Source organism: Heteronotia binoei, chromosome 2 (genome assembly GCF_032191835.1).
Source record: "Heteronotia binoei isolate CCM8104 ecotype False Entrance Well chromosome 2, APGP_CSIRO_Hbin_v1, whole genome shotgun sequence".
In the NCBI taxonomy this organism is placed as follows: Eukaryota; Metazoa; Chordata; class Lepidosauria; order Squamata; family Gekkonidae; genus Heteronotia; species Heteronotia binoei.
The window spans coordinates 57,225,684-57,246,600 of NC_083224.1; the positions used below are offsets into that span (position 1 = coordinate 57,225,684).

The 20,917-nt window shown below is 42.3% G+C and overlaps 1 protein-coding gene across 10 annotated transcripts in view; it reads left to right on the forward strand.

Annotated features, from left to right (window-relative positions):
* Window positions 1-20,917, forward strand: part of RBM12 (RNA binding motif protein 12) — a 91,047-nt gene that overhangs the window by 62,795 nt on the left and 7,335 nt on the right. For all 10 annotated transcript variants that reach the window (XM_060231053.1, XM_060231052.1, XM_060231051.1 and 7 more), the window contains 7 exons: window positions 2,868-2,951; window positions 4,707-4,796; window positions 8,055-8,153; window positions 12,820-12,906; window positions 12,996-13,055; window positions 13,599-13,732; window positions 14,142-14,196. In XM_060231053.1, coding sequence (XP_060087036.1) covers window positions 2,868-2,951; window positions 4,707-4,796; window positions 8,055-8,153; window positions 12,820-12,906; window positions 12,996-13,055; window positions 13,599-13,732; window positions 14,142-14,196 — 609 coding nt within the window. The remainder of the gene's footprint in view (window positions 1-2,867; window positions 2,952-4,706; window positions 4,797-8,054; window positions 8,154-12,819; window positions 12,907-12,995; window positions 13,056-13,598; window positions 13,733-14,141; window positions 14,197-20,917) is intronic.

Sequence of the window (20,917 nt, forward strand, 5' to 3'; positions counted from 1 at the left end):
TTGAAGAAGATTTGAAGATTTTGGATTTATATCCCGCCCTATACTCTGAATCTCAGAGCGGTCACAATCTCCTCTACCTTCCCCCCCTCCCCACAACAAACACCCTGTGAGGTAGGTGGGGCTGAGAGTGCTTTTACAGCAGCTGCCCTTTCAAGGACAGCTTCTATGAAAGCTATGGCTGACCCAAGGCCATCTCAGCAGGTGCAAGTGGAGGAGTGGGGAATCAAACCTGGTTCTCCCAGATAAGAGTTCGCGCATTTAAACACTACACCAAACTGGCTCTCACACCAAACTGATTGCTGTAGTCTGGGGATGAGGTGTAATTCCAGGGGATCCCCAACTCCCACTTGGAGGCTGCCATCCTTACATTCAGACCATCATATCACACCAGCTCACAGCCGTATAACAGTGTGGTATACAACAAGGTTATAAATTTAGGACAGAAACATCATAAAATGAACAATCGATTGCAAAACATAGATATTAAAAAACAGATCTGGGCCACAGATTAACTGGTTGGAAAGGAAATATTTTTAGGCTTGGGAAAGAGTTAACAAGGGAGCTTGGCACACACCACACAGTAGGGCGTTTCACAGGTTTGAGGCAACAATGAAGAAGGCTGTTCTTTGAGTGGTGGTGAGGCTGGCCTTCCTATGAGGCCTTCTCAGTTAATCCTAAATCTGTTAAATTTAGAGCATCTGCTTTAGTTCTCTCTGGTGTTGCATCAGTTCTCCTTGAGTCAGCCATTGGTGATATCAGCAAGAATTTGAATATGTAGTGTTGCATTTGTAAGATGAGTTTCAGGTGCTTTGGCAAGGACAGCAATGGTTGTGTCAAATGTCTAGGATAAAATAGGCAATGTAAACCTAATTTTAAAAATTTAACAGACGAACAGGACCAACCCTGCACCAAATAGACACAAATCTGACATCAGGAATTATAAAACTGAGAAATCTGTAGGTGAACATTTCAACGGGTGATCTCAAAGTAGCTGTTCTACTGCAGAGGAACTTCAAAAATAGAATGGAAAGGGAAATTGCTGAGTTACAAGTTATTATGAAACTTGAAACAAACACCCCCCCCCCCAGACTGAACAGGGATGTTGGTTTCTTATCTCATTACATATGCTAAACCTATTCTCACCAAACAGATATATATATCCGTTGTATTCCAATGTATTTCTCTTTTAGAATAGTGTATCAGAATAATGTCTGTAATATTATACAATATAACAGAATAGAAATCTCTCTAACAGAACTATTCTTAGAAAAGGATGTTGTTAGTTTAATCTACACTTGAAGAGGTATATAGCCACTGTATTCTAATGTATTTTTGCATTAGCATTTGAACAGAGCAGAGTAGACTACAGCTTCATTCTACAGAAAAATGTTATTTTAACCCTTGCTTTAGAGTAAACTAATGGAACATTACAGCAAACTCTAGCTCAGGGGTGTCAAACATGTGGCCCCGGGGCCAAATCAGGCCCCCGAGCAACCGGTTCTTGTCTGCTTCCTTCTTCCTCTCTCTTGCTTCCTATTGCATCTTAGCTTGCTTTGCAAGGCTTGCTCAGTCGCACAGGAGCTACAGAGCAAAACCTCAATTTTCTCCATTGGTTGAGGCTCCTCCCCCTCCTGGTCCCCTGGGGAAGGAGGGAAAGAGCCAGAGCTTCCTTTGCCCAGTTCCCTGGATCCCATGGAAGAAATACAAAGAAGGCACCTTTAAGACCAACAAGTGCTAATGTTTTAAGAATGTTTTATTTTAAGTTTTTTTTAAAAAAAAATCTTTAGTCGTGTTTGTCTGTGTCCTTTTAAAAGTTCATATCTCTGCTATCTAATCTTAAATAGATACACACATGGCCCAGCTGACCCAGCCCACCCAGCAAGATCTCTATTATTATGTCTGATCCAGTCCTCATAACAAATGAGTTTGACACCCGTGCTCTATCTGATTACTTTTCACACTTAGGAGGCCTGGTGAAGTAGAAATCATCTCCAATTCTGACGTTTATTGCTTTTGCTGTTTTTTCTGCCCAGTCAACCCAGGGTGACTTGCCAGACTCCAATTTGCTATTCTTTTAATCTGTTAAAACAATTTTCGCTATTTTGCATATTAGTTCACTGCCCACCCTCTGTAGGGCTGCTGATTCCATCCCATACTGTTGTATGATGAAGTGTGCTTTTAGCACACGGAAACTTACATTGTGAATAAAGCTTTGTTGGTCTTAAAGATGCTACTGGACTCCAACTTTGTTCTATTGCTTCAGACCAGGGGTGGCCAAACTTGCTTAACATAAGAGCCACATAGAATAAATGTCAGATGTTTGAGAGCCGCAAGACATGAACATCAGATGTTTGAGAGCCACAAGGAAGGAAGGAAAATAGATGATGGGAGAGAGAGGTATAAAGAAAGCAACTGTAAATGCATTCTCCAAGCTACTGGCTGGTTTGGCTTGGATAAGTGATTTAAGGAGACAAATGCCTTCTCCAAGCCAGCCAATGGGGTGGAGGGTGGGCTTCATGAGCCGCACAATGTGTGTGAAAGAGCCACATGTGGCTCCCGAGCCACAATTTGGCCACCTCTGCTTCAGACCAACTGCCCACTTGGGTCTTAGTATGTAATGCACTTCATATCTTGCCTTAGTTGAGAGTGGCTGTCAGTTGTAGGGTATCACTTTGGGGATTAATCTTCAAGTGAAGAGGTTCTGAATATAATTGCAATTTAAAATGACCAGCATAGGACAGAAATGAGCTATTCATTAAGCAATTGAAATGTGTTAGGATATTTTGCTTATAGGAATAAGTAATCATAGTTATACGGTCTTCTGACCTATTCTTTGAATAAATAATGAGGCATTTCTTTCCATACAGGATTTTCTGGGCAAATCTGATCCATTTTTGGAGTTTTATAAACAGAGTGATAGTGGAAAATGGCAGCTTGTCTACCGCTCAGAGGTAGGATTTCCACAGAGATTTAACCTTTTGTATATGAGGAGCTGTTATATCTAAATAGGGAAGGAGGGTGTGTAAATGTATAATATGTATTTTTGAATTGCTAAACACTTAGTTTCTGTTACATCTCCTGCCTTCCTTAATTCTCTTTTAGCTGATAATTCCATTTCCCCCATCCCATAACACACAAATTGAGTGTTACCTTTCATTCTTCTTTCTCTTTTCATATTTTCTCAGTTGCAAAACCTTCCCAGCTTTGCAACAGCTTATAAAATTCACCTATTCTTATCAAACTACAGCACTACTGTTTATTTCTCAATTTGGCTTTTTCATGCTGTTTTCCTTATGATATGGCTTGATTTGAATTGTCTGCAGCTTGGATTGCTCCCAAACGACAAAGAAATACAAAATACCGTGGAAAGAATTGTAAAAATGCAAATAATTCTATTAAACAAAAACTACCACAAAGTCTACAGAATGTTACTATGTACCTCACTATAATAATAAGAAACTAAAGTCGATTCCAAATGCAAATTTTCACAGAATCCTAAAATGGAGTATGCAGCATATATGTAGTCTCTCAAATATATGTAATGCAAAATTTCACTTTGACTGGACTTTTCTTCAGCAAAGCATGTAGCAACATCAATAGGATCCAGACAGCCCAACAATCTATCAATATGGGCACTTCAATGTCTCTCTTTATCAAGAGCTTGAGTTCCTTATAGTATAATTACTGATGAAACCATGTACTTTATACGGAACATGGTAGCCTCCAAACATAACAGCGTGCAGTGCAAATATTTAGAAAAAATCTTTAGTCGTGTTTGCACAACCTTCTAAATGGTACACAATGGTACAGAAAAAGCAGGTGGTGATTGTCCCCTCTGTCATTTTGGAGCTGGGGAGGGGGTTCACTCAGTGAAATTAAAGCAATAGGTTCAGAATGGGTTAAAGAATGTTACTTCACACAGTATATCACCCACAAAATTTACTGTCATAGGAGGTGGTGGTCTGCTAGGTTAAATGGTTTTTAAAAGGGTTCATGAACAATAGCTTTATCTAAGTAATAGTTCTGAGAACTATATGAAACCTCTTGGAAAAATATTCCATTGAATACCAGAAACCACTTGCATACACCATGTGAGGGCAGTTAACTTCCTGACCTGAATGTGTGCCTCTTTGGAGTTATCCGGATGACTTGTTGAAAACTGATTGCTGGACTAGGGTGAACCCTTGGGTCTATCCCAGCAGCATTATGTTTGGCCTTAAAATGACTTCTCTTTCAAGCTTTGCTCATGAATTTAGTGCTTCTGGTTAGCTAAGAGAGCAGATAAAATAAATGTGAGAACACTTACTTGGTTTACAGCTATAGAAGGTAAAAGAATATGTCGATTCATCATAACAGAGCAAGCCAATAGGGATATCTGGAAGGAGCTCCAGCAGCTATTAAGTTGATCTGGCAACCAAAGTTTTCTCTTAGGCTTAGTCATTAGTTGAAATGGACTAATGCTATGTGGCTGGATCTAAATCTGGTTTTCTGCCAGTGTTCTCAGAATTCCTAGGCAATTTTAGGGAGCAGGGAAAGGGGGAACTTTCCAGCTGAGAGTGTGCCTTTGTCATAAAGTACTCATGGAAAACAGTGGTTTAACAACAAAGGTTCTATACAGAGGACTGTTGTGCCTTTTGCAATCTGTGTTGTAGGAATTATGTTATGTCAAGCTTGACTGATGCTGGAATTTTTATTTTATTTTGTAGGTGATCAAGAACAATTTAAATCCTTGTTGGCGGAAGTTCAGTGTCCCTCTGCAGACATTTTGTAGTGGTGATTTCAATACACCGATCAAGGTAATAGTGATTATTTTATTTTTGCAGTTCTCTGAAAGACAAGTTAGTCAGTTTAAATTCAAAACCTTTACGTTACAATTTGGTCTGGTTCTAAATCAAATAATAAATAATGCCAAACTATAAATGAATATCTAAAGCACAAACATTTTCATGTTATTTTTGTATCCAACTATTTGATAGGAATGTAAGTTCCTCATTTCCCATTACCCTTTGTTTCCCAGAATTATGTTGCTGATATTGCAGTAGACTGATAATGCTTGGAATAGTAGTACTGTGAAGCTTTACATTCTTTACTTAACCAAACAGGAAACTTTTTCTTGTTATTTGAGTTCCTGAGAATGTATTTTATAGCTAGATTTCAGTGTAGATCATGGTATTTCTGTATATTCCACTGCTAACAACACCCATGTCTGAAAGTAACATTGTTTACTAGCTTTCAAAATGCAATCCTACACTCTTAAGAAATGTGTTTTTCTTGAAGACCAAGATCATGAAGACCCAAATATCACCTTGCGTTTTCCAAAGTAAGTCTTGTAGCATTGTTGGTTCCAAGAGGCAGCTTGAAAATATGACCTGAGTGTACCATAATGTCATTTGGAGGCCTCTGATTTGGTTTAGAAAAATTAAGATTTTTGTGTTCTAATTCAAAAAAACACAGAATTTTCATATAAAAAAATTCTGAAGGATAGTGACTTTATTTCCTCTTCCTTTTTTCTTATTTTACCTCAGAGCAATTTGTTCAGTTGCTTAATAAACTTAACTGGTTGATGCTCACAAATATTGTCTTCTAATATACTGTGCACTCTTCTGCATAAGTTGACACTTTATTCAGTAAAGTCTTAAAAGAAGCTTTGGCTTTATTCAGTTCTGTATGTAAAATCCATTTGCCCTCCCCCTCACCTGTTTGGGCTCCTGGTCAACAGAAGAGAACTGTTCGGGATCCATTCCTTTGATCTTGAAAGGCCCTTGGAGAGGTGGCAGTTGTTTTATGAGCTGTGCATCCTGGTTAGCTAAGGTTGCTTTGGAGAATCTGGATCATATATTTGAAATAGAGTGTTAGGTTCCCTTGATGAAAGAAAGCAAAGATGCCCAGCTTCCTCAAAGGGCAAACTGCTTATCGTGATCAGGAAAAAACATTAATATTGAAGGTCCTTTCAGCTGTTTATTAGTTTCAAGCCTTCCCTTTTATGTATGGATGGGCGATTTGTCTTTTAAGTGAGTTTGGATCAGACTGTTCCTTGGGTGTGGTAGAACAGATTGCATTGGGCTGACAGAAAAAATTGAACCCAAGTAAGCTAGATGAAATTGCAGAAAGTTGTAGCACAACTCTGGCAGGTGAAAATAGAGCTTCCTGTTAAGTCACTGGACCTCTTACCTATCTGGACATTCTCAGAGGGTAGTGATAAATTCTATGACTTTCTGGGAGATGTCCGGAAGGTTATTTTTTGTGGGGGGAGGTCTTTTCTGTCTTCCTTCATACTTGAACTCTCAGCTGGCTGAGATACAGAAGTTTCAACTAAGTCATCAATTAGCGAACAGAACCACCAACTTTTCTTTCTTATCTTGGGAGATACAGACACAGTCTTTTGAATGGAATTGGTTTAGCTTCGTGATGCACTGACTCTCAGAAAACTGAAATTAAATCTATGTAGGACAAGAGTGGTGCTGGTTCATTAGTTATGTGATTGTGGGACTAAAAGGCCTAACTGTTAACCAGTGGGATGTATCTCCTTCCTGGGTTAATCGGTTCTAAAGGTAAAGGTAGTCCCCTGTGCAAGCACCAGTCGTTTCTGACTCTAGGGTAACGTTGCTTTCACAATGTTTGTACAGCAGAATTTTTACAGGGTAGTTTGCCATTGCCTTCCCCAGTCATCTACACTTTCCCCCCAGCAAGCTGGGTACTTATTTTACTGACCTTGGAAGGATGGAAGGCTGAGTCAACCTGGAGCCAGCTACCTGAACCCAGCTTCTGCTGGGATTGAACTCAGGTCATGAGCAGAGCTTAGGACTACAGTACTGCAGCTGCTTTATGGGCTGCGTATCCTGATTAGTTAAGGTTACTTTGGAGAATCTGGGTTTGGTAGGTGCATGAATTTTCAAGGGAAGGCCAGGATTGCATTTTAGTTAAATTTGGTGAGGAAGCAGTAGGTTTTTTTCTCACTTGTGCTGAAAGGCTTGCTTTTTCTTTTACTGGTAATTCATGGTGACTATGTAAGGTGCACACTATTAGCATGTGCTTTTTAGACAGAGGTTTGTAGTCCTAAACATGGTTCATTGAATACTGGCTGTATAGATATTAATAGAAGTTGCCTTCAAGAAAATGTATTTCGAAGGAAGGAGGAAGTCAATCGTTCTTGCATGAAAGAAACAAAAGCTTGATTTGTGTGTACCTGGCAATTTCCTCTTGCTGCAGAGCCCACCTGGCATCCTATGTTTGCTTGAGAAATGGTTTGCGCTGCAAAGTAGCTAGTATTTCTGCACAGTCACTCTGCTCATGCAAGGTTTAAATCCAGTCTGTCACATTTTCATTGTCATGCAGGTGAGTGAGTACAACAGAGTAGTTGAAGACGCTTTTACTTAAAGGGCAGCCTTCATTCAAATTTCTTGAACCTCAGATCCATAGCAGTGTTGCTGAGTCCAATATACCTTCTATTCCTAACAGTGCATGGACACTCAGGTCACATTTCATTTGACTTTTAAGTATGAGCTTTGCAGATTTATGCATGGACATTTTTAGCAAAGCCAATAATGCAAAGTTCTTGAAACAAATGAGAACTTTGAATTACAGAGTTTAGTCTTAACATATTTCCATGTTAAGGCTTTTTTTTCTTTTGGTGGGGGTTTTGTCTTATAGTTCTTATGGCTTCTCCTTAAAAGTTCTTCTTACAAAGGGCACACTCAAGGCTTAGTTTGTGCTTCTGTGTTTCAGTTGAGTGCTTTATTTTCTACAACTGAATTATCTCTCACTTTAGCCTTGGAGTATTCTCTCCATTTTTTTTATCATGCTTTGCATATGAATTGCTGTTTCATTGCAAACTGGTCAGGTAAGTACCTCTTCCTCTCAAGAACTCATATTTGGGTATCTCTCTTGCTATCAGGTATCAGTTAGTGATATGGATGACAGCAGCAGTTCAGATTTAATAGGAGAATTCACATGCATCACTGCAAAGCTGTTGGAAGCAAGAGACCAAGTGGTGAGCAGCAGTATTTCTCATTGTAAAATTCTTTGTCCATTTCCTACTGTTTCTTTCCTTTCAGGTGCACTGTACAGATTATGATAGTGATGGGTCACATGATTTGATAGGCAGTTTTGAAACTAGCCTATCCCAGCTACAGAAGGCATGTGGCAGCTCTCCGGTGAGCTTTTCCTTTTCTTTCTTTTATTCATTGGAATGGGGGGTCCCCAACATGGTGTCTCTGGGCATCATAGTGCTGGCTGACACCTTTCTTTGTACCTATCAAGTGTTTTAAAAAGTGTATGGAGTCAGGTAGGGCTCTTGCCTAAAGCAGCTTTTGAATGGCCTTGCAGATTAAATTAACACTGCTTCAGTGGCAGCTGCATTGGTATTATCCTCTTTTCCAGTGTATTTTTCAAGTAACTCCTCATATTACCTGCATTTAGACTTCCTCTGAGTGTGTGTGTAAAGATCTTCTAGCAAATTCCACTCAGCATTCATTTGGTTGTTCCTTCCAAAAACATTTAACATGTCTTAATTCATATTCTGTGTACCAGCAGTTATGGAAATGGAATAGGACAGTAATATTCCAAGTCACATGCACACTAGACTAGCATGTCTCAGAAAAGAAAATTAGCAGGTGTTTGAATTGCATGGACAATTTTGTGCTCACCATTGTAGGTCCAATGCTCACCATTGTAGGTCCATGCACCGATGCAGATTTTTTTTTCCTGCCCAGTAGAGATTAGAATTTTGTGTATGCATTGTAGTGGCCTTTCTGTCTAGTATACTCTTAAGACAGATTCTACTGTGTCCACAGAACAAGTCTGTCTTGATTTTTATCACTCTTTTGACCTAGGGTTTCCTGCTGGGTTTTTTGCCCCAAGTTTGATGCTGTTGGGACATGGTTTTTTCTCTGCTTCCTTGCAACATTGTGGTGCCTCTTGGGGTTTCCCCAGCTTTTCTCTGGTCTTTTACAATCTTGCTTTGCTACAAAGTTTTGGAAAAGATCACAACAAAGTCATGTGGGGTGGAAAAGTTTAGAATTATTCTGGTCCTGCCAAGCATGGCAGCCATTTCTCCATGGTAGCTGTTTCCTCTCCATACTGCAGAGGATTTTTCTTTTCTTTTTAAATTAGTGATTTAATAGTGTTATATCAATAAACCATTATACCAAAATATGCATCAGGTTTTCAGAATTCCCAGTTTTCCTTGGGGGAAAAACTCCTTTCCTTGCAGAGATATATGGGAAAAAGCTTTCTCTGCATCGACAAAAAATAAGGCCGCTTCCTTTTCTGGATGCTTCTCATAGTATTCCACGGCGTTAACAAAAGCTCTTACATTGTCTCTTATTTGTCTTTTTGGAAGAAATCCGGCTTGGTCTTTGTTTATAAAATTGATCAGATATTGTTTCAGTCGCTCTGCTAAGATTCTCGTATAGATCTTATAGTCATTATTCAACAAAGAGATTGGTCTACAATTCTTTACGTTTGTGGTATCTTTATCTTCCTTAGGAATCAAAGAAATTACAGCTTCCCTCCAAGTCTTTGGAATTTTCCCTTCTTCTCTTATCGTATTTAACAACTTCAGCAGTTTGGGTATTAATTCATCCTTAAGAGATTTGTAAAATTTTGATGTGAATCCATCTGGCCCTGGGGCCTTACCCTCTTTCATTGCTTTAATTGCTGCTTCTACCTCGATATTCTCTATTGGGTCATTTAATGTCTTTTTCATATACTCCGTCAAAGGTGCCACCTGTATGTTTCGCAGATACTCTTCCACTTTTTCTTTGCTTGTGTTCACACCCTTGAATAAATTTGCATAATATTTAAAGAATTCTCTTTTAATTCCTTCTTGATCTACTATTATTTTCCCATTTGCCATAATTTTATTTATAGTTTTATTTTCTTTCTTTCTTTTTTAATTGCCAGGCCAAATATTTACCAGGTTTATTCGCACTTTCAAACGATTTCTGTTTCAAATTTTTTAAATTCCATTCTAGTTCTTTGTTCAGCAAATGCTTAATTTGGGATTGTAATATCGTAATTTCTTTTATTAATTTCTTTTTCCCTGGTCTTTTTTTCAAATCCCTTTCTTTTTTATTTATTTCATTTTGTAATGCTGACAATCTTTCTTCTTTTGCTCTTTTGTCTTTATTATTCAATGTAATTAATAGTCCCCTCATTACTGCTTTGTAGGTGTCCCATACTGTCTGAAATTCCTTATCCTCCATTTCATTTATTTGGAAGAATGCTGCAGTCTCCTTTTCTAAGAATGACACAGTGTCTTTATTTTGTAGTAAATCCTCATTAATTCTCCATCTTCGTGTTTTCCTTTGCAATTTTGTAGACCAACATATTGGATTATGGTCCGCCCACACCTTTGGCAGAATCTCAATTTTTTTCGTTATGAGGCCCAAGCTTTGGGAACCCCATAACATATCTATTCTAGAGAAAGAATTATGTTTTGCTGAGAAAAATGTATAGTCTCTTACTTCAGGGTTGAACTTTCTCCAAATATCTTCTAAATTTTCCTGTTTAATCAACTCAAAGAAAGAATTGGGTAGCTTCCCTTCTTTATCATTCTTCTTTTGACTTGATCTGTCAAGATTGTTTTGTATTGTCCCATTAAAATCGCCCATCATCAATACCTGATCATATGTCTTTTCATCCATTTGTCGATTTATATCTTTTAAAAATTTGTCTTTCGCTCCATTGGGCGCATAAAGTCCTAATAGTAACGTTTTTTTCACCTCCATCGTCACCTCGACAGCAATATATCTTCCTTCTTTATCTTTAAAAATTAATTTTGGCTCGAGTTGTTCTTTGATGTAAAAAACCACCCCTCTTTTCTTTTGCTCTGCTAATGAAAAAAATTCCAACCCCAAATTTCTATTCCACAAAAATTTACTGTCTTTGCGTTGTATATGAACTTCCTGTAGACAAATTATATTACATTTTTGTTTTTTAATCCAATGAAATGTTCTTCTTCTTTTCTGTGGTGAATTTAGTCCATTTATATTCCAAGATAGTAATTTGTACTCCATTATGATGTTGATTCTTTGTTTTTTTCAAAAAAGCTATGCATCTCTTGTTCACTCCTTATTGTAATCCTCTTGCCGTTTTGTTCAAATCCAAGACTCTCCGGTATTATCCATCTATATCTTGTGCCCTCTGCACGCAGCTGGTCAGTTAGCCTCTTGTATTTCTTTCTATCACTGATCACTTGTCTTGGTAGTTCTTTCATTGTTTTAACTCTGCTCCCTTCTATAGCCCAGGCTTTTTGATACCCTTTACTCAAAATCCTCTCTGCCTCCTCTTTTGACCTTAGTCTTATGACAATGTCTCTTGGCAGGCCTTTATTTTTCGCGTATACTGAGTTGACTCTATAGGCACCCTCCAGCATACTCTTAACTTTATCAGGGTCTTCTTCTAGGTATTCAGTGATGATGTTTGCCATATAGCCCTTTAAATCTGCCTCTTCCTTTTCAGGTACCCCTCTCAGACGAACTTGTGTTTCCATCAACTTACAGTCATGTATTGTGACCTTCTCTTGAAGTTTTAACAAAGCAGAGGCCTGTGTATCCACTTTCACCTCTACCTCCTTCACTCTATTTTGAGTTTCTACTTTAAAACCCTCTATCTCTTTCCTAAGATCTCCAACTTCTTTTTTAAAGTCTTTTTTCATTGCCATTTGCAATTTGTCCATTGCTTTTAACATTTTTGCCTCCAGAGCATCAAATTGGGATTGCATCTTGTCAAATGATTGGGCTCTTGCACGAGTTATTCTTTCTACTGACATATAAAAAATCACCAAACCTCGAAAAAGTCACCAAGCAAAATTTAGCACCCAGTCCAATAGCTTAGAACAAGTTCTTTCAAATGAGACTAATTTTGTTTTACTCCCATCTTCCTAAACAAAGATATTGAATTTTAACAATTTTAACAGTTTTTCTCCCTTTTAAAATGGCAATCGTTCTTTCTCTATGGTAAAGTTCAAGTCCGGAGAGGTCTTTCTTGGTCTTGGTCTTGGTCTCAATTCCTTCCTGGTTCAAAGGTCAGATGTCACAGCATTTGTAATCCTTATAGGCTCTGTATTATTAGCCCGTCCCTTTTACTTTCACTTCCTGGTATAGCTTGCTCTGATCTCGTGTCTAAGTCCTTCCAGTTCCTTCCAGACCGCTGGAAGCCCCTACTGGAGGGAGACCATCAGCAGTGGGGAAGGAGGGCGGGTAGTGTGAATGCACAGATGACATAACTAGGTTTTGTGCAGGTCTGACATGGGAAAGTGCTGCGATTTATATGATAGTCACTAGTGGTAGATATAATTTATGAGTGTGTTTCTTTATTCAGATGTATATCCTAAAATACTACACTTCTGTGTATTTCATGATTGTTACATTCAGTTGATTATTGGATTCTCTAGTTGGTTATCCTAAAATAATAAGCATGTTTCTAGAAATCCCCAGTATTTAACCACTAGTATCCTAATTGCCATAAACATACTGTCATAGACCAATTATCTAATCAGAAAAATAATCCTGGATTGCCAAGAATTAATTTCTAGTAAGTTAAAATGGATCTTTACATAAAATCTCCACTATATTTGTATTGCTGTTGCATGCATAGATTTGTTTTCTGTGACACATTGCAGTCTGTTGGCATATACATTTGGTGAAGAGTAAATCATAAAGAAGGTAAAATAATTCTACTTTTGCACCTTAAAAAAAGGTTACCTTTCCCCCCAAAATTGCTGAAGCTTAGCAAAAATAATAGTTTGGCTTCTGTTGATAGTGTAAAGTCTTTGATTTGCTCAGCAATTTTTCTCCTACATGTTTTCCCATATAGGTAGAATTTGAGTGTATTCACCCTGAAAAGAAGAGAAAGAAAAAGAGCTACAAGAATTCTGGCATTGTTAGGGTGAAATCCTGCAAGGTAAAAAAACTTGCAAGGGGACTGGCTACTCTTTCACTGAGAGGAAGAAGTTGTAATAGTTATTGTTTCGGGGTTTGTTTGTTTTTTAGATTGAAACAGAATACTCTTTCCTGGACTACATCATGGGAGGCTGCCAGATTAATTTCACTGTGAGTTAGTTATCTATTTACATACCTTTTGTTTCTAATTTAAGACCACAGTTGAAGCATTCCTCTGTTCCAGTGGTAAGGCCACAGTTACTTATAATGAACAAAAGCTTGTTTTCTAGAATATCAAGCCAATGCTTGGCCAAAGTGGAGTTCACAGATATTGTGAATTATGTCTGTGTAGCCACACATTTAATATGAAGGAAATACATGGGCTGTATCCAAAGATTCTGTTCCACTGGAGCCTTCCACTGGCAAAGCATTTTCCTTCTACTCAACCAGAATTCTGTGAACTGGCAGAAGGCTCCTTGAAATCAGAGAAACACTCCATTGTTAGCAAAGAATTTTTTTGATCCCATCCTGGTATCTTATGAAACTGTGAGGCTACTGATGCTTGACTTACAACTCAAAACCTCACAAGTAGACAATCTTGATTATATTTTGCATTACTGCTCAGTATTCTTGAGTGTCTTTGCTCATCCTTTTCTGGGAAAATGGTTTCCTTACTTCCTTGTGTTCTTTATTTTATTCTTTTTCTTCATTCAGGTGGGTATAGATTTCACTGGCTCCAATGGTGATCCAAAGTCTCCTGATTCTCTTCACTACATCAGTCCAAATGGGATAAATGAATATCTCACCGCCATCTGGACTGTAGGGAACGTGATCCAGGATTATGATACGTATGTTAAGCCACATCATGTTAAGCCACATCTACAGACTTCAGACACAGTTGTAGGTTATGAGTTGTGCTACATATTGCTTCATCCTGCTGACCATAACATCTTATAACTGACTACTTTGGAGCATAATAGAGTCCCGCTTGCAATAGACTGCAGTTCTTTTGTTTGCTGTTCTTAAGTATAAAGGACTGTTTCTTATTCTGAATTACTATGTAGAAACTGCAGGCATTCCAATTTAAAAACTGCCAGTCTTTCCCATGGATTGGCTGTGGCTCAGGAATGCAACTTCTTTTTGAAGGAAGAGCCAAAAGTACAGGAGCAGAATTTAATTTGTGTTCATTTTACTGATTCTGCACTGGAAACAAAATGAAAATAACGTGTCTGATCTTTCCCCTCCTCCTTCTTTCAGAGATAAATTGTTCCCTGCCTTTGGATTTGGCGCGCAGGTTCCTCCAGACTGGAAGGTAAATGTCTTAACTCACATATTTTTATGGTTATTCAGGAGTAGCCATCTTAGCCATTACAGAAAGTAGTAAGACTCCAGTTGTATCTTTAAGACTGCCTAGGGTTTTTTAAAAAAGTAATAATTAAAGAGTGTGATATTTCATTCAACAGAGACTAGTGGAGCTGTTATACCTGCAAGCTTGGGAAATCAGTTGATGGAATATGTACACAGGAACAAACTTTGAAAGGAACATTGATCAATAAAGATGATGCATGAAAAAGTCAAGGGCATAAAACCAAAATTACTCGGCCATTATAGTGTAAGAAGAAATCTGTAATCCCTGACAGGTCATAATGTAATCAGATTTCTGGATAAATTCCTGTTTTTCTGCCACTTAGAATTCTCTGCTCAGTAGTTTCTGAGGGAGTGACTAAGGGTGACTAAAGCATTCACCTACAATAGGTTTTTTTGAAATTTGTCCAGTAAATGGCTGATCTTCATCGTGGTCTCTGTGCAGTCCCACATATGGGTAATCCGCAGGATTGAGCCCATCTCGGAGAATTCAAAGCAATCCTTAAGCGTTATTTCTGGCGCGCCTTTCCCCTCGTCCCGGGGAGGGGGCAGCGACTGCGCATGCCCAGACAAGGGGGAGGCGGCCAGCCCACTCAGTTTCTTCTTTACCGCCGTCCGGAAAACATCTATCTCGCTGATCTCCCGCTTCATTGCAGTCCTTTCCTTGGTCTACGTTCCCTTTCTGATCTACGTTCTTCTCCGATTCCTCTTCTCTTCATTCTGGTATCGTATAAAAAAAAATCAAAAAAAAATCTTTCTCTTTACTTCGTTTTTCGACCCCCTCTTCCCCCCCCCCTCTTTCCGGGCGGATGGAAGGGAAAGAAAAAGAAAAAATTACCTTTAAAAGGTGCGTTCGCTGTTCGGCGAAACTACCATCCTCGGACGGGCACTCTCTTTGCCTGTTCTGCCTCGGGGAAGCTCACTGAACAGACTCTTGTGTGCACTGTAGCCAGTTCGGAAAGCAGGCGAGGAAAAACCGCGCGGCAAGACTCAGAAGCCATTTGCTAGAGTCGTCTCTCTGCCCGGGAATGGCGCAAGCCGCGGCCTCGCAGTCATCGCCGTCTTCCCTACTTCTAAAGGGAACGACTCAGCCGGTTGCTTCCGTGGCGCTGATTCCCAGCAAGCATAAATCCGGCAAACACCACAGGAAGTCTGACGACTCCAAGAAACGGCATCGTACCGAGTCGACCCCGAGAGACCCTTCGACCTTGACTCCGAAGGACTCTTCGAATCCGAAATCTCCCAAGAAGCAAAAACTTGCTCATAAGACTCTTGAACCCGACGCCACAATTCGACTTCCTCTCGAACCCGTCGTCATAATTAGGCCTCCTACACCTCGGCCCGCCATGACTGTTGCTGCCTCGACACGGACTACTCCGACTTCGTTATCCACTTCGACCCCAGCCATCACGCCTTTGGAGATTGTGCGCATCAGTTCAAGGTCACCATCGGTGCACGAGTCACCACCAGACCAAATCTTAGGTACCGAGTCTCCGACTTCGACCAGGAGCCAGCGCCTGATTCCTCTCGAGGACCGCTTCCGTGAGCTCCCTACGCTACAACCGATCACTTCACCGTCGTTAACGAGGAACCCCTCGACCCCGAGAGAACCCCCTCGGCTCCGAGATGATAGATCCCGAAGTGGACGTAGGGACCCCTCGATTCCGAGAGCACCCCCTCGGCCCCGAGATGATAGATCCCGAAGTGGACGCAGGGATCATTATTACTATTATTCTACTTCGAGGTCTAGATCACCATCTCCTCGCAGATACCACAGATACTATAGATCACCCTCATCTGGCTCCTACAGACATCGCACCCGAGAACACTATCGGTCCCGTGAGGACTCCAGACCCCGAGAGAGGCCTTATTACAAGGATTACTCCCACGAGCGCGACCGCCCTCGGTACCGAGACCGATCTCCTCATCAGTTCCATGACTCCAGGCCTAAACTGCCGTCCCCTATCAATCCGACACAACCGCCTGTACTTGAGCCTCCTGCACCTGAGCAGCTCAGAAAAACTCCAGAGGTTGACACCATGGACGACTCGGAGGCTGAACAATCCGTATCATCCAATTCCTCAGCTTCAAACCTCCACTCTCCGGACTCTGACAAAGCCAAGCCGGCAGACCTCTCTCCATCCAAGGGCCCTAAGTCATACCTTGATCTTCTTTCCAACATGGCTACATCCCTTAATGTGAAATTAACATCAGATGTCCCTAGAGTCTCTGACGTGGTCTATGACCTTGTTCATGCGGACCTCCCTACGGGATCATCTTTCCCTATGCTACCAGTCCATTTGGAAACTCTCAAGGAAGCCTGGGACAAGCCGGCTTCTGTTCCGCCGACGTCCAAGAGAGTTGAGGCGCTATACAAGGTGCATGCGCCGGAGTCCAAATTCCTCTTCAGTCACCCGGCTCCCAACTCTATGATCGTCCACTCTTCCTCAAAATCCAAACAAACCAGGCACCCTGTTCCCCCTGAGAAAGAGGGTAAAAAACTAGATACCATTGGGAGAAAGATTTACTCCCTCACTACTGCTACTACCAAGATACATAATTACATGGCATATTTTTCAGCTTACGCCTACAACCTTACAACACAACTCAGCTCTTTGGTCACGGCCCTTCCGGAAGCTACCCAAAAGCAAGCCAATCAGGCCCTGCAAGAACTTTCTAGAGTGAGCAAGCAGCAGATAAATACTGCCCGTCATGCAGCCCAATGCTCCTCCAAGACATTAGCTTCGGCCATTGCCCTGCGCAGGCACGCCTGGCTCAGGTCTTCTTCTCTGCAGCCGGACATCAAATTCAAAATTGAGGACTTGCCGTTTGATGGTCTGGGACTGTTTAATGCTACCACGGATGACATTCTCTCCAACGTCGACGATAGCAGAAAACGAGCTAAGCGGCTAGGAGTCACTCAGCCACAATCCATCTCCAAACAAAGACCTTGGAGGCCCAATTACTTCAAACGGTCTAGATCCCCACGTCAAAATGAGCCCTGGAGACGCAAGCCTGCCCAGACTAAGCAGCCATTCCAACAAAGGGCTCGCCCTCAGACCTCAAAGAAGACAACACCCACCAATAAGCAGTCTCTTTGACTCTCCTGCTCCCCTTCCAACACCTCATCGCTCGGACATCAGACTGCAGCCGTTCTTCCACAACTGGGAAACCATAACATCCGACTCCTGGGTACTCTCAATCATTCTAAACGGGTACTCAATAGAGTTCAATTCGACCCCAACTCACCGCAGGTTCATCTCTACTCCTCCGTCACCCCATCTTCTCCAGGAAGTAGCAACCTTGCTGGCCAAGGGGGCTATAGAGCCAGTTCCCCCCTTATACCATCGCACGGGGTTCTACTCCCGCTACTTCCTCGTTCCGAAGAGGGACGGGGGCCTGCGTCCCATTCTAGATCTCAGAAAACTCAACCACCATATTCATCTCAAGAAATTTCGGATGGTCACACTCCAATCCATCCTCCCATTGCTCCCAGAACAAGCTTGGATGGCCTCAATAGACCTCCAGGATGCATACTTCCACCTTTCCATCAGCCATCATCACAGGAGATTTCTCAGATTCGCCATAGGGGATCAACACTACCAATTCCGTGCCCTTCCTTTCGGTCTTTCCACAGCCCCGAGAGTGTTCACCAAATGCATGGCGGTAGTAGTAGCGATTCTGAGACAACAGCGCATCTCCATTTACCCTTATATAGACGACTGGCTGGTCGTCTCCCATTCCAAGGAACAGCTCCAGTCCGACGTCTCCGCGACACTGTCCCTCTTGGCCACTCTGGGCCTTCAAGTCAACGCCTCCAAATCGAACCTAACACCTACTCAATCCATTCAATTTATAGGGGCTCATCTTTCGACTCTGTCATGCAAGGCATATCTACCAACAGACAGAGCACAACACATCATGTCTCTGGCCAGAGACATTGTCCTACATTGTTCCCAGACAGCTTTCACCTTTCAGAGGATGCTAGGCCTCATGGCCGCCACCACCTCTGTGCTCCTGTTTGCCAAACTACATATGCGCCCTCTTCAGCTTTGGTTTGTGAGGACCTTTCATCCTCAGCGTCAACATCAGCTCACTGTGCTCACTGTCCTGGCTCACATCAATCCGTCTCTCAAATGGTGGACTGTGCGCCATCACCTTCTCAAGGGAATGTACTTTATTCGGACTCCTCCCTCGGTGATTGTCACTACGGACGCTTCAAAGTGGGGATGGGGAGCCCACTTAGGACAGCTCACCGTACAAGGCCAGTGGACGGACTACGAACGCTCCCTTCACATAAATTGTCTGGAGTTGATGGCAGTCCACAGGGCTCTGCGGTCCTTCCTTCCATCACTTCACAACAAGCATGTCCAAGTTGCATCGGACAACGTTGCAACTGTCTTCTACATAAACCGACAGGGGGGCACTGCTTCCATCAGACTGTGCAAGAGAGCCTTGAGCCTATGGCACTGGAGCATTGCCCACGGAATTTTCCTATCTGCAGTGCATCTACCCGGAGTCCAAAATGCTCAGGCGGACACTCTAAGTCGACATCCCATCAACGATCACGAGTGGTCCATCAACCGCAGTTATCTCCTTCCCGTGTTTCAGAGGTTCGGTACGCCGGACATAGATGCCTTTGCAACGCAAGAGAACACTCATTGCCCACACTTCTTCACCCGCGGCCAACCGTCTCCACTGTCAGCAGGGGACGCCTTCCTGCAATCCTGGAGCGGCCCAATGCTGTACATGTTTCCACCAATTCCTCTCATTACGAGAGTATTGCAGAAAATCATGACGGACAGTGCCAATTGCATCTTAGTGACTCCTTGGTGGCCACGTCAACCGTGGTTTACCACTCTCCTCCTGCTGTCTCAAGGTCTCTTTCACCGCTTCCCGCAAACTCAAGACCTCCTCTCTCAGCAGAGGGGCAGGGTTCTTCATCACAACCCTACCCTCCTCCGCCTTACAGCATGGAGAATCAATTCCTAACTCTCACACCAGAAGTCCGTCATATCATCCTCAATGCCAGGAAACCGGCTACCAGGAAAGCCTATAACCTCAAATGGAAACGTTTCTCTAAGTATGCGGAATTACATTCCTTTCGACCTGAGTCAGCCAATATCAATCAGATTTTAACTTACACCCTGACTCTCTCCAAGGCTGGTCTCTCTCACTCCTCTCTGAAAGTGCACCTGGCAGCTATCTCTGCGTTCCATCCATGCATTGAGGGCTCCACTGTTTTCTCGCACTCCGCCACTAAGGCCTTCCTGAAGGGAATCCTCCACCTTCACCCTCCAATTCGCAAAATACAACCTGCTTGGAGCCTATCGTTGGTCCTCAGTCAGTTAATGAAGCCACCATTTGAACCTATGGGTTCCATCTCCTTACAACTTTTGACGTGGAAGACTGCCCTTCTAGTAGCCATCACTACTGGCAAACGAGCAAGCGACATCTGCGCTTTCAGGTCGGACCCTCCGTATACTATTTTTCACCATAACAAAGTGGTGCTGCGCCCCGATCCCGTTTTCTTGCCTAAGGTCGTATCGCCTTTCCATCTTGGGAAACCTTCCGTCTTACCTGCGTTTTTCCAAAACCCTACAGACACAGCCCAGCGCACCCTGCATCACCTAGATGTACGTAGAGCTCTGGCCTTCTACATCGAAAGAACTAAGCAGTTCCGACAGGACAATAGACTCTTTGTCTCTTATGCTACCCATAATCAGGGTGCGAGAATCTCGACTCAAAGATTCTCCAAGTGGATTACCTCCACTATATCTTTATGCTATGAACTGGCTAAGCAGCCCGTACCTGAGCACTTGCGAGCTCACTCCACCAGAGCGGTCGCAACCTCAACAGCCTTCTGTAAGGGCATTCCGATGGAGGACATTTGCACTGCTGCGGTCTGGTCGTCCCCATCTACCTTCGCCTCGCACTACGCTCTCGACGTTCGTGCCCGGCGTGACACATCCTTTGGGCAGGCTGTGCTGAGATCAATCTTCGACTGAAGTCTTCTGCGGTCTTTGTGAGTACAAATTTATTCTGCTTACTCTACTCTAACTTGCAGACCTTCTTTACAGATCCAGCACCCGCCTCCTGCAAGGTAGCTTGCCAGTCACCCATATGTGGGACTGCACAGAGACCACGATGAAGATGGACAGGTTTCTTACCTGTAACTGATGATCTTCGAGTGGTCATATGAAGCTGCCTTCTACTGAATCAGACCCTGGGTCCATCCAAGTCAGTATTGTCTTCTCAGACTGGCAGCGGCTCTCCAGGATCTCAAGCTGAGGTTTTTCACACCTATTTGCCTGGACCCTTTTTTGGAGATGCCAGGGATTGAACCTGGGACCTTCTGCTTCCCAAGCAGATGCTCTACCACTGAGCCACCGTCATCTGTGCAGTCACACATACCCACCCAGCCTTCCCCGCTGCTGGACTTTCACATCATTGCATCTTATTCACCTACCCGGCGGCGGGAAGAAACTGAGTGGGCTGGCCGCCTCCCCCTCGTCTGGGCATGCGCAGTCGCTGCCCCCTCCCCGGGACGAGGGGAAAGGCGCGCCAGAAATAACGCTTAAGGATTGCTTTGAATTCTCCGAGATGGGCTCGATCCTGCGGATTACCCATATGTGTGACTGCACAGATGACCACTCGAAGATCATCAG